Genomic DNA, 14,633 nt, shown 5'->3' with positions numbered 1-14,633 from the left:
ATATATATACACATATATATATCTATATATACATATATATATATATACATATATATATATATACATATATATATATATACATATATATATATATATATTCTTTTATTTGTTTCAGTCATTTGGCTGTGGCCATGCTGAAGCACTGCCATTAGTCGAACAAATCAACCCCAGGACTTATTCTTTGTAAGCCTAGTACTTATTCTATTGGTCTCTTTTGCCGAACTGCTAAGTTACAGGGACAAGCACAGACACACACAAATATATACAAAACAGCATAGTTATTGACTGACAAATTTTCTCCAAGCTGTACACAACTTCCAAATCATCCCGGAATAATGTATGAAAAAAAAAAAAAATCTAAATCCAAGGTCAGTTTGGAATAAAAGTAAGGATTCAAAAACGAGATGTTGAAAAGCTGATAGTTGTACTGAAATGTAAGCAGAGATGAAGTGTTAGTGAAACATCAGTTTGTGATTTCATCTCGTCCTCTTTCTCAGATGTCAATTTCAAAGCAGTATATGTTATGACTCAAGTTGTTAATATCCTCAATTTATAAATAGTATTTTCAAAAACTTAGTATGCAGCATAGAAGGTGGGAGAATAATTTATTCTTTAAATGTATCATATTTAAAGTTGTTTATATTTCAAAATAATGTTCAGGTTATTATGTACTCTATAAATTGGGCTATTAATTTTGATAATGTTTGAATTCAATGAATGTGAAAGACTTCCCTGGGGAAACATTATAATCACTTCTCTCTCTCTCTCTCTCACCTCCACACACAATTCTTCTTCAACCGTAAAATTACATAAGTGACTCAATGGCCAAACGAATGTATATACGTGTGCTTGGGTTTGTGTTAGTGCCTCTTTGTTCTGACACCAACTAATAGCAGTAAATGAGTGTTGTTGTCATCCAAGTGATGTGCGATGTTCCCAATCATCCGCATCTTTGTTTAACGTCGGTTTTCCAGTGCTGGTATAGGTTGGACGGTTTGACTGAAGACTGGCGAACCAGGAAGCTGCACCAGGCTCCAATCTGATCTGGCAAGGTTTCTACAACTGGATGCACTTCCTAACACCAACCCCACTCTGAGAGTGTAGTGTGTGCTTTTTATGTGCCACTGGCATCGGCCATGTTCAGATGGTGCTTATTATGTGCCACTGGCATGGGAGCCAGTCAGGCACAACTACGATTTCCATTTTGATTTTACTTGACTCAATAGGTCTTCTCAAGTGCAGTATATCACCTGACAATTCAAGGGTACTTTTAAACGGGCTGGTTATACGACATTGGTATCGGCCACATCTGTGAAAACCTGTCTGGCAAGGAGAAAATATTATTTTGCTTTGAAAATGGATGAGTTGGCAATGAGAAGCAAGCATCCAGGTGTAGAAAATCTGCCGCAACAAATTCCACCTGACTCACACAAGGGCAATATTAATATAATAATAATCCTTTCTACTATAGGCACAAGGCCTGAAATATGGGGGAGGGGATGAGTTGATTACATCGACTCCTAGTACGCAACTGGTACTTAATTTATTGACCCTGAATGGATGAAAGGCAAAGTCGACCTCGGCAGAATTTGAACTCAGGATGTAAAGACAGAAGAAATACCGCTAAGCATTTCACCCTGCATGCTAACGCTTCTGCCAGCTCCACTGCCTCATAATAATAAGAAGAAGAATTTCAAGAAGACGATCACTGTGAAAATTGGTAGCTCATTTTCTTGTCAATGTAGATTGTCTCTCATCTTTATTCAAGATCTGTAGTCCTTTGTCTAGAGCAGCTTCAACCTAGCAGGATCCATTTCGATTTAAGACGAAAGCATTAAAATATCATCACAACTAATTGATATTTGCCATTATCTCATTAAAAGGTTTTGTTTGATATCCACCATTGTTCTTGTGTTGTCAATTAACCTAGTAATGTGGCTTTCTTCCTCCTTTTCCTCATCAATCAGCCCATATTCTCTAGCAGTCCAGCATCTTTAGTTAGCTTCTGTCATCTTTCAAAGTTTGCCATTTTGTGAGCAAAAGTGATCTTTTTTGCATTACATAAAAAAAAAAAATTTAAACATCTAATAAAGCAGAACAAAATATATTTATTAAAAAATGATGGGGCATGAAAAATTTATTACAATTTAAAACAAGAAATTGAATGCAATTTTCTAAATCCACCCCTGCCTTGCTCACCCCCAACTTAAATTTATAAACAAGATGATCATAACAACATTATAGCCATAATCTGCTCACCCAACAAACACACACACATGCACACATACATCCAATATGCACACATACATCCAATATGCACACGTGCACTTGTGATTTGCTGTGGGTATTAAATCAGTCCCCTCTCAATTGATCTGCATGAAGTTATTAAAATGCTGCAGATTGCAACAGTTTGTGGCTGTGTGTTTGTCGGATGTTCAAAGCTGTTTCATGCTGTTTATGTAATTCCATTCAATCAGAAAAGAAACTAAACCAACATTACCACTGACCCAGTGGGGTTTAGAGTAAGCGAAAACATTATTTGCTGCCTTTAATAATCCCTAGCATAGGTTTCAATTCGTACCCCACTCTACTCCCATGGTCTGAGAGGCTCTGTAATGTGACCTGTGTGGTGGGGAGGCACTGCTTTCACTCCCAAGACATAAATAAACAGTTACACAATTTGCAGATGATATTGACCCAGGACTTGACAGAGTTTTATTTGTTGAAAGGTGAAGTTGACCTCAGCAGGATTACAATGATAATGACATTGATGATGATGATGATGATGGTAGTGGTGGGGGAGTGCATTTCATTACGCCTTTGCCATATTAACAAATTAAAAGAAAACGAAAAGTTAAAAACAACAGTATGCATGGCTGTGTGTTTTACAAGTTCCCTTCCTAATCATGCAGCTATGAGTTCAATCCCAGGGTAAGCTTCCTAGCTCAAGCTGCAGTTAAACCAGTTCCCTGAGGGAAATTCTGTCTGTCTCTCTGTCAGTCCATCTCCGTAACTCTCCATCTATCCATCACGCTGTCAGTCTATGTTGTGCTTTCTCCCTGTCTCTATCTCTCCTTTTGTTTTTCTCTCCTTATTTATTTATCTATCTACCTATCCATTCCATCAATGTATCTATTTAACCATCCACTCATCTTTTCTGTCTATTTGTCTGTCTGTCACTGTATATATAACTTAGTCTAGTCCATTCTGCGGAAATGACTCACCAAAATCTCTGAACTCTTGTAAAGATCATGGTACTGGCCTTCTTTTGATTAAGCCATAAAATATACTCAATTAAGCATTTATTTACATCTCTCTCCATTCCAAGTTCAAATCTCACCAAGTTTGACTACGTCTTTCATTTCCACACATCCTGGGACACCGTTAAATACCATTCAAGATTATGTGTCAACTACACCCCACCCTTCCTTCAATTTTGTGACCTTGTGGTAAAAACAGAAATAAATTTAGAACAACTTCAAATCCATGCTTCTCAATCATTTATTAATTATGGACCCCTTCGGTCACTGTTTCATTCCGGTGGACCCCTTCAGTTACTGTTTCATTCCAGTGGACTCCTGTTTTTATTCAATGTTTTAAAATTAGTTTTATAGATACCTCTTTCAAAATTACTATTTTATTCCGCCTTACCGGCACATGAAAACAACATTTGAGAGTGGTCATTGCTAATGCTGCCGGACTGGCTCCCATATAGGTGGCACGTAAAATACACCTTTTGAGCATGGTCGTTACCAGAACAGCCTGACTGGCCCTCATGCAGGTGGACGTTAAACAATGACGACATTAACTTGCATCTGTAAAATATTAGAGAAAGAAACCTGTTTCTTGCAATGAATATATTTAAAGCAAAATTTTCTCATGGGCCCTCAAAATACTACTGTGAAGCCCTAATTTATTGCTTTGCTTGCATGAACCCCCAAGAATCTTACTTGGACCCTGGTTGATAACCAATGTTTTAAAGGGTAGGGAGAGAGAAAAAAACAAAGAAAGACTTAGAAGGAAATCTCCAATCTACATATTTCTACTGTTTTCTCATTTCAGGTAAACAATCTGACAGCCTCTCTAGAAAAACCAAGGATGCGTATGTCAAAGGTCATTGAAAGGTAATTTGCTTACAATACCTGTCTCTTAGTGGTTGTTGTTTAACACACATACCCATGCATGATTCACCATGGTAGATCGCTAAACACTAAAACTTTTACGATTTTTCTCTCTCTGCTTATTTCTGTGTTCCTTTCTGTTGAAGAGCGTAGGTTCAAAACGTAAAAGACTTTCTCACTTCCCAAGCATTAAACTAATATATCTGTTTGTTGTTTACACACCTGTCTTCATCTTTTTGTAAATTCTCACTATACAAACACACACACACACAATACCTATGTTTCCTTATTTAATAGACATACATCATTTTAATGTCCACTTTTCCATGCTTGCATGGGTTGGATGGAATTGAGGCAGAATTTTCTATAGCCAGATGCTTTTCCTGTTGCCAAACCTCACCTGGTGCTGGTGTCACATAAAAATCCCTGGGGCTGGTTCCACATAAAAAGTATCCAGTACACTCTGGATAGTGGTTGACATTAAAAAGCACATCCGCTATAGAAACCAAGCCAAAACAGACGATTGGCACATGCTGCAGCTCCTGGCGTTGCCAGCATGGGAAATGGATATTAAATGATGATGTACACCCACACACACACAAATGAAAAAAACTGAAAGAAATTCTGGTAAATATTTTGTCCAGCAGAGTAACAATTCTGCCAGCTCAATGCTTGTAATATAAATAAAAGGTAGAAAGTTAGAATCTAGGAACAGGAGTGGCTGTGTAGTAAGATGCTTGCTTCCCAGTCACATGGTTCCGGATTCAGTCCCACTGTGCAGCACCTTGGGCAAGTGGATTTGACAGGCGGAAACTGAAAGAAGCTTGTCGTGTGTGTGTGTGTGTGTGTATTTGTCTGTGTTTGTCCCCTTTCCCCACCATCACTTGACAACCGATGTTGGCATGTTTACGTATCTGTAACTTAGCAGTTCGGCAAAAGAAACCGATAGAATAAGTACTAGGCTTACAAAGAGTAAGTCCTGGGGGTCGATTTGTTCGATTAAAAGCAGTGCTCCAGCATGGCCACAGTCAAATGACTGAAACAAGTAAAAAGAAGAAAAAAAAGAATAAGAAAGACAGAGGTAAGGACTGAACTCGGACCTTTTGCCACAAATACAGGAACAAATGACGTTTCTGGCTAAAATAAAAGCAAAAAGAAAGCAAAAAAAAGCACAAAGCATATGTATATAGCCTCCCCACTCCCATCTTCATCATCATCGTGTTTTCACATCCGTTTTTTCTGTTTGCGTTGATTGGCCAAGTTTTCTCCACTGCAGCAGCTCACCACTTGTTACAGTTGTTTGTTTGTCGTCTCCTTCGTTAGGTTCAACCTCGTCGGTTATTTATTAGATGTCATTAATGGCTAGTTTCGTTGGGGTTTTCTTTTTTCTCTCTCCTTTTTTTTTCTTCTTATTTTTCTTCCTCTTTCTGTGACCACTTGTAGAAATTAGACAACTCATTAAGTGGATTCCACAGACGAAAACAGAGAAAATACAGTTTGAAAGGGCAGAATATTATTATTATCATTATTATTATTATCATCATCATTATAACTTTTCACTCATTATCAACGGTAAATTAACTTGTAGGACGCTGAAATGTTATTTAAGCACTTGTGAATTCAGTACAAAGTGTTCCTGCCATTATAATAATAATAATAATAATGATAATAAGAAATTCGGTATTAAAAAAAAAAAAATTCAGTAACAAAAGTAAAAATAAGAAGATGGTAGAATTGAGTTTAGATTTATCATATTCCACAGCCTCTTTTCTTTTTGTGAACGTCAGGTCCTTTCTTTTCTTAAAGAGATTCTTAGAGACACACACGCACACGCACACAGTTATATAGAAAACATAAAAGTAAAAGAGCCGGATTTAATTTGAAATGGAAATTCCATCTTCAAGGATAAAAAGGTATGGAAATGGCTGCTTCTGTCTTGTATCTTGTGTTTCTTTGTCCTTTCTAATGTGAAGAATGTATGTAGATATGCTAATACATAAACCATTATGGATACATGTATACACACGTGTGTGTAAGTGGTTGTAGATATATGTGTACATGTAACAGTGTAAGTTTGTGTTTATAAATATATAGATATTTGTAAGGAGGTGTGGTTGAGAAGTTTACTTCCCAATCACATGGTTCCAGGTTCAATTCCACTACGTGACACCTTGGGCAAGTGTCTTCTACTATAACCCCAAGTCAACCAAAGCCTTGTGAGTGGATTTGGTAGAGAGAAACTGAAAAAAGTCCATGATATATGTGTGTGTGTGTGTTTGTCTCTTTGTTTCTACATCATGTGATAGTTGTAAACGAGCGTCGCTATCATACAAAAGCATCATTCATTTCAAACGTTCTGCAAATAATTATCTGGCCGTGGGGAAAATATTACCTTACTTGGAAACAGATGAGGGCTGGCAGACAGATGAGGGCTTCAAGTGTAGAAGAACTGCCTAAATAAACTCAGTCTGATCCATGGAAACATGGATAAGTAGACCTTCAAATGATGATGTATGTAGATAAATAAATATATGTTTCTTCATTGTTTAACATCTGCCTTCCATGCTAGCAAGGGTGGGACGGTACCACAAGAGCCAGCCAGGCAGAAGCCTGCACCAGACTTCTGTGACTGTTTTAGCAGGGTTTTTACAGTTGGATGCCCTTCCTAACACCAACCACTCAGCAGAGTGGACTTAGTGCTTTTTACATGGAACAAGCACAGGTGAGGTCAGCTTTGGTAAGGTTTATAGGTTTTTATATATACATGTGCACATGTACATATATGTATATATATGAAGATTTGTATGTATAAATACTTGTTTACATAAATGCATGTTTGTGTATGTTTTTAAATTAATATATGTTTGTAGATATATACATGTGTGTGTGTGTGTGTGTGTGTTGTATGTTCTTTTCTATTTTTAATTATTTGAAGTCCTCCGGTAAGGAAGGAGTTGGTTTCTAATAAAGCTATAAAATTCCATCGTTGAAATGTAGATAACAAAGACAATGTCACATGCTGAACTTCAGAACAGTCTTGTATATTTTTACTGTTCTATTTACAAATTGTATTTGTAATGATATGTTAGCTGGATGATTTCTTTTTCTGACAACCTCAGCTTATCCAGATTGTCACTTAGACATTCACTAACAAAACAAAGTGCGCAAATTATTATTGGTGTAAATATAAATTTAGAAGCTGGAGGTTTCAAAGCAGTTGTCTGTAGTTATCCTGTTTCTTTATGATTTTCAAAGTGGTATTCCTATCAACAGGGCAGTTGACCTCTATCACAGTACATAACTTCTTGGTAGTCTGAAATGACTATATCGGACCTGTTAGGCTTGCACTTGTATTGATGAGGTTTCTCTATGTATTCAGTAACAGAGGGGTTTCTCTATATTTTTTCCATGACACTTCTTTTTTTCTTTTTTTTTTTTTCCAAATGTCCTTGTATATTATTTCAGTGCATTAGGTGGTAGCACCTTGATAACACATCCGACAGGCTCTGCTGATCATATGTGATGTCTCCCACAGAAATGTGACATAATCAGCATTTTTCAATCGCATCTTGAGGCTCCAATTGTTTTACTGTCTTGTTTATTTATCCTAGCTGTCTCCTACGTGTAATGTGGTGGTCATAAGTCCAAGAAAGGCTGCACCTTCATGCCCTTAAATAGTGTCATCTTCAAGACTCTGGGGAAACATATCTATGCATGGCCCTTTTTTGTTCTTCTTTTGGTATGCTGAGTGATTCACATGTGGGTCTTCTTTGAAGTACGTTAATCCGACTCATAGGATATTCTTCCATTTGCTTTTCAACACAAGGTTTATATATTCATTTTTGCTGCTTGGGAAATAATCTATGGCTTTTGAAGGCTGTCTGCTCTGATCTTGAGTCTTTACCTTCTTCATCTCTTCTTAGATAGAACCTGTCAATATCACTGTTTCTGTAGACATTTCCAGTTGATGTAGGACCTTGCAGGTTTTAATATCTAAGGAATAGATTTCCTCTACAGAGCAGTCGAGTATCCCAAATCTGGGATCGGCACCGGTATGCAAATGCAATGCAAGGTACGGTCTTGTTGTAAGAGGAGAACTCCAACTGCCATATTTTTGTCAATGTGGTGTAATATTCTCAGGTCACTGTATGTATGTATGTAAATGCTTGGCTCTAAGATACTAAATAAATGAATCCATCAGTTTCAACAAAACCAGTGGTAACTAATGGCCTCTCTCTTAGGGTGAAGGGTAGATTGTATGATGTTAGTTTATGAACAATAATGTTACATGGAAGTGAAACAGGACATGTGAAGACAAGAAGTGAATGTTCCACTTGAAGTGCAGTGTCAGTGTGAATGTACAGGGCATAAGAGACAAGAGATGCAATGTGAAAGAGACAAGAGATGCAATGTGAAAGAGACAAGAGATGCAATGTGAAAGAGACAAGAGATGCAATGTGAAAGAGACAAGAGATGCAATGTGAAAGAGAGAAGACTATGCTAGTATAGTCATATGATACATATGGATGAGGACAGCTGGATATCACTAAAAGTGGAGGGAGACCCAGGAAGATGTGGGATGAAATAGTGAAGACTGACCTCAGGATGTTGAGCTTCACGAAAATGACAAGGGCCAAGATGACTGGTGATTTTCTGTGCTCAAGGAGACCCATCTAACTTGGTAAAAATGAGATTTTCAAAGCATGTTGTTAATCTCTATACCCCACTCCAAATTTGTACCTGTCAAGCCATCCCATCTTTGTAACACCCACCTCTTTGTCACCCTTCTAACTATTTCTTTACTGTTGTAATTATATGAGAACAGATCTTTACATATTCCTTTTTATGTGCTACCAGTATTACTGCCTTGGAACCACTTTGCTTACCACCCATCCTGAACTCACAACATCATCCCTTACCACCAGATGTCCACTGAACACTCCTCTCATATCTGCCATCAATGCCCCTTTTTTTTGTAATTTGCTATATCCACCCCTATGTACCTCTGTCTTCTGTCACTGTACATCCACTCTATCACCAACACTTTACCTCATCTCGCTATTTTGCAGCCATGGTTTCATTTTACTATTACTCTCCAGCCTCCACTTTCTTTTATGCATTTATTACCACTTATCACTTCCCCATCCATGACCCACTCCTATTTCCCTTCCACTCCCCACAAACTGAGATTCACAGCTTCCACTTTTGTCCTCATCTCTACTCTGTTGTTCTTCCACACTCTCATGGTCCTACCTCTCCATCTTGCCACCCTCTGTGCCCCAATTCTCTCTCTATCCATTTCTTGTACCTTGAGGGTAGGCCTTGATACCATCATCACCACCACCACCACCACCACCACCATTTCTCTCTTTCTTGCTTGGTTACCCATGTATTTCCTCTACAGCAAGACACCTATTCTAGTCCCACATTCCTGCACCTGGCACAAAGCCACTTCCCTCAATACTGCACTCCCACTCTGTCAAGGGGTCTCATCTTGTGAATTACTTGGTGACATCACTACTGCTAATGACACATAAAAAGCACCCAGTGCACACTGTAAAGTGGCTGATGGGAGGAAGGGCATCCAGCCGTACAAACCTTGCCAAACCAGACACTGTATACCAGTGGTTCCCAACCTGGGGTCTGCGGACTTCTAATGGGCCACAAATATAGTACTGGAGGTCCATAAACTAAATTCAATCGCTAGCCACTAAAACTTTTTCTATTTTCTCTCCCTCTTTATTTCTGTGTTCCTTTCTGTCAAAGAGCATAGGCTCGAAACAAAAGATTTTCTTACTTCCTGAGCGTTAAACTAATACATCTTTTTGTTGTTTACACACCCGTCTTTGTCTTTTGTTTTGTTTATTTTTTTGTAAATTCTAACTATATATCATCATCATCATCATCGTTTAACGTCCACTTTCCATGCTAGCATGGGTTGGACGATTTGACTGAGGATTGGTGAAACCGGATGGCAACACCAGGCTCCAATCTAAATTTGGCAGAGTTTCTACAGCTGGATGCCCTTCCTAACGCCAACCACTCATATATATATATAAAGATAAGCACAGTAAAAGGGGTCCGTGAGAAAACTCATTCAAATAGAAGGGTTGAGCACCATTGTGAAAAGGTTGGGGGCCACTGCTGTATAGCAACAAAGCCCTCAGCCTTGCCAGAACCTGTCAAACCATCCAACTCATGCCAGCATGGAACACAGGCGTTAAATGATAACAGACACCTCAGACAATAAATATAAAAATTTTGATAATTATGTGTGTGTGAATACACATGCATCGTTACCATCATCATCATCATCAATCATTTTACAACAGGAAGCCTAGACTTTTCCAATGAAATGTTACCCATGATGTGATAGAGGCTTGATTTTGAGGTTTCCCTTCTCTGATTTGTTGGTTTTAATGGATTCTCAGACACATACATACATAATTTTAGGTTGTATGGAACACAAATAGCCTCAGGAGACATGCATATAAAATCACACACAGATAATCATATAATGCCTACAGGCATTCAGATGATGTTTAGTCGATTTTAAAGACAGGCTGCATTTATAAACTCACACAGATGCAAGCATTCTGATATGTTTTCTAGCAAAAACAGTAATACCTACTGAATTTTGAAAGCATCAACAATGTCAGTCTGAACTGAATGATGGAGTATGATGATGATCATCATTTTTTAACGTCTGTTTTCCATGCTGGCATGGGTTGGACGGTTTGACAGAACTGGCGAGCCAGAAGGCTGCACCAGGCTCGAATCTGATCTGGCAAAGTTTCTACAGCTGGATGCCCTTCCTAACACCAACCACTCAGAGAGTGTAGTGGGTGCTTTTTATGTGCCACCGACACAAGGGCCAATCAGGAGGTACTGGCAACAACTGTGCTCAAAAGGTGTTTTTTTGCATGCCACTTGCATGGGAGCCAGTCTGGCGGCACTGACAATGACTACGCTCACATGTTCTTTTTCACGTGCCACCAGCATATGTGCCAATAAGGTGACGCTGGCGATGATCACGCTCATATGGTACTTTTTACATGCTATCAGCACAGGAGCCAGTCAGTGGCCTTGGCAATGATCACGCTCTGATGGTGTTTTTAATGTTCCACTGGCACGTGTGCCAATCGGGCAGTACTGTGTCGGCCACATCAGCGATTTTGATATCAATGATTATGTAGAAGAGTCAGCTCAGTAGATTATGAAGTGAGGTATCTGTGTTGATAGGAACAGGATGAGATGTGCATGTGAATGGTTAGAAATGCCAGCAGAGGTGTGTGTGTGTGTGTGTGGGCACAAGCATGGTTGTGTAGCGAACTTCACATGATGATAAATAGTTCATCATCGTCATTTTACTGTTCCCTTTTCCATACTTGCATGAGTGAAATGAAATTAATTTTGGCAGATTTTCTACAGCTGGATGCTCTTCCTGTCACCAACCCTTACCTGTTTCCAAGTTAGCATTTTCCCATGCACAGACATGTTTTCACAGAAGATTGGAAGTGAGTGACACTGCTTGTATGGAGGTAACACTTGTCTACAAACTCTCATGTCACACACAATCTTCTATCACTTCTTTCAGTCATTAGACTGTGGCCATGCTGGGGCAGCACCTTGAAGAATTTCAGTTGAAAAAAATCAACCCAACTACTTTTATTTTTAAACATGGAACTTATTCTGTCAGTCTCTCTTGCCAAACTGCTAAGTCTAAGTTATGGGGACTTATACACGAACATTGGCTGAAAAGCAGTGGTGGGCGGAAACAGACATAAAGACACACATATATATCAATGTCTGTGTGTGTGTGTGTGTGTGTATATACACCACACTAAGTATTGTTTCTAACTGTCAGGTCATATCTTAATTCAAACATAGCCGTGCCTTTCCATTGGACATTTCTATACAATTTTTGCCTTACACGACTTATTGGGAGTTAAAATTTCTAACCTCCTTACCCATCTATAGAGGGAACGTCTCTGAATCCTCTTTTACTTATATTCTCAAATAACCATTATAGCCTTTAGTTTTAGTTAATACCTAACTGGACTAACACATCTCTTTCTTTCTCATGAGGATAAATATGAATCTCCAAGATCCTATTCTGCTACTTCCTTTCTTAAGTCCTTTGTAAAAATTTTGTTTATGCTTCTTGCACTGAAGAGTACATTCACATATAATTAATTTAATTGATTTAATTAATTCAATTCAATCATGAATTTGCATGATTTTTATATCTCTGTACGAAACGATTGTCTGCATGAATTAAACTTCTCTTATATACTTTAACATCTTCTCTTCTCCATTTTTAACAAGGGAGGGGGTCAACTTCAATTATAACTTTACTCTACTATTTATTGAGTACTCATCACTGTTTATACTACTACTACTTATGCTGTTACTTGTAAATATATTGAGGAAGATTGAAATAGTGGGAAAAATTGATTAGATCTGATCTCATGATGCCGGGTCTCACAGAAAGAGATGACAAAGAACCATAAGTGGTGAGATTCTGTGCTGATACGGACCTAGTCAACCCACAAGGATGTGGGCATCATGATGAAGAGCATATATTTTAAGTTGTATTAAAATTGTTTATCATTTTAACTTCAAAGAAATGGAAAGCAAAATATTTAAAATTTAGTTCAATCTAGTAATTATTTATACATGTGTATGTGTGTGCATATATTAGGAAACCCTCCCTATATACACCACATGTGCCTGCGTGTATGTTTTTATGGGTATGTATGTATTTCTGTGTGTAAGTATGGACATACCAATGTGTTTGGTGATATAAAGTCAGTGACTGATGTTTAGCAGATGACATGATACATAACCTAATCGTACAAACCCACGCCTCTCCATGTAGCATCCACTCCCATCTACAATATTTCTATAGGAATTGATGACAAGAGTGTCTGTCAATGAGTTAATTGTTAAAAGAGGAAGCAGCTGTCTTAATTAGATACACTTAAATAATTGCTGTCCCAAATAGAGGACATTAAAATTGTTCTCCTTCTTTGCCCAGCCACTTGTTCCTGCTACATCCTCATGTATGTTTATCATCATCATCATCATCGTCGTTGTTTAATGTCCGCTTTCCATGCTGGCATGGGTTGGACAGTTCGAGTGAGGACTGGTGAGCCAGAAGGCTGCACCCAGGCTCCAATCTGATCTGGCAAAGTTTCTACAGCTGGATGCCCTTGCTAATGCCAACCACTCCGAGGGTGTAGTGGGTGCTTTTACGTGCCACCAGCATGAGGGCCAGTCAGGTGGTTCAGGCAACAACCATGTTCAAAAGGTATTTTTTACGTGCTACCTGCACGGGAGCCAGTTTGGCGGCATTGGCAACGACCACGCTCAAATGTTGTTTTCACGTGCCACTGGCACATGTGCCGGTAAGGTGACGCTGGCAATGATCATGCTCAAATGGTGCTTTTCACATGTCACTGGCACAGGAGCCAATCCATGGCCCTGTCAATGATCACACTCGGATGTGCTTTTAATGTTCCACTGGCACGAGTGCCAATCAGGCAGTACTGTCATCAACCTCGTAACATGCATTTCAAAGCTCCTATACATTTACCAGCTACCATATGCCATCATTGGATCATATTTATGTATGTAATTATTTATATAATAATTTATGTAATAGTATATGGAAAACTCAGCAACTACCAGCTGTTACCAATGCACAGAAATAATTGTTGGGATTAAAACCTGTTCGTCCCATCTTCTTTTATAAATTTTTATCTACATTTATTATATGTCATCATTTTGCCTCTGTTTTTTTCCATTAACATAACATGGATTTACTCGGAATGTTTCATCATTTGTTGCTCTCTCTGTCATCTCTTGCAACAGATTCAGCATCATGTGATGCTTTTACCATTTCTTTCTATGATTTTCTTCTTTTGCATGCTGGCACATCTTCAACCAATCATCATTCTTCATACAGATCAACTCTCTCCTAACAGCACAATCTTTGCAAGCAAAATACTAAGACAAAATTTGTTGCTACTAATACGAGAGACATTTAGCCCTTTCATTACCAACCCGGTTGAAGCCTGCTCTGGCTCTGTAGTACAAAATGTCTTGTTTTTATAAGTTTTGAATTACAATCTTCCTCCAAACCTTAGTCACAATTAATGTTCCTAACACTAGCTGAACGATAACTAAGTTATTTTACTAAATTCTTTGTTATATTTAAAGTAAGTGAAAGAAACACAGAACATCTCAACAGAAATATGATAACAAAAGGGTTAATGTCCATCTTCCATGCTTGCATAGGTTGCATGGTTCAACAGGGGATGGCAAGGCCAGGAGCCACACCAGGTTCACTGTCTATTTTGACATGGTTTCTACAGCTGGATGCCCTTCCTGATATCAGCCACTTTACAGAGCGTATTGAGTACTTTTTCTGTGGCACCTTGAAAAAAATCACTAGTGTTGCAACTAACCATCATGGCTGAATAAAAATTCATTATATGCAACAGAAAC

At 38.4% G+C, this 14,633-nt stretch overlaps 1 protein-coding gene across 1 annotated transcript in view; it reads left to right on the top strand.

Annotated features, from left to right (window-relative positions):
- The window catches only part of LOC106873701 (regulator of G protein signaling 7), a 225,016-nt gene that overhangs the window by 189,420 nt on the left and 20,963 nt on the right, over positions 1–14,633 (top strand). The window contains exon 9 of the mRNA XM_089348250.1: positions 4,063–4,124. Within this exon, the coding sequence (XP_089204376.1) occupies positions 4,063–4,124 (62 nt within the window). The remainder of the gene's footprint in view (positions 1–4,062; positions 4,125–14,633) is intronic.

This window comes from Octopus bimaculoides, chromosome 2 (genome assembly GCF_046866305.1).
Source record: "Octopus bimaculoides isolate indiv1 chromosome 2, ASM4686630v1, whole genome shotgun sequence".
In the NCBI taxonomy this organism is placed as follows: Eukaryota; Metazoa; Mollusca; class Cephalopoda; order Octopoda; family Octopodidae; genus Octopus; species Octopus bimaculoides.
The sequence above is the reverse complement of the archived record's forward strand: the minus strand, read 5'-3'. Positions and strand labels throughout refer to the sequence as shown.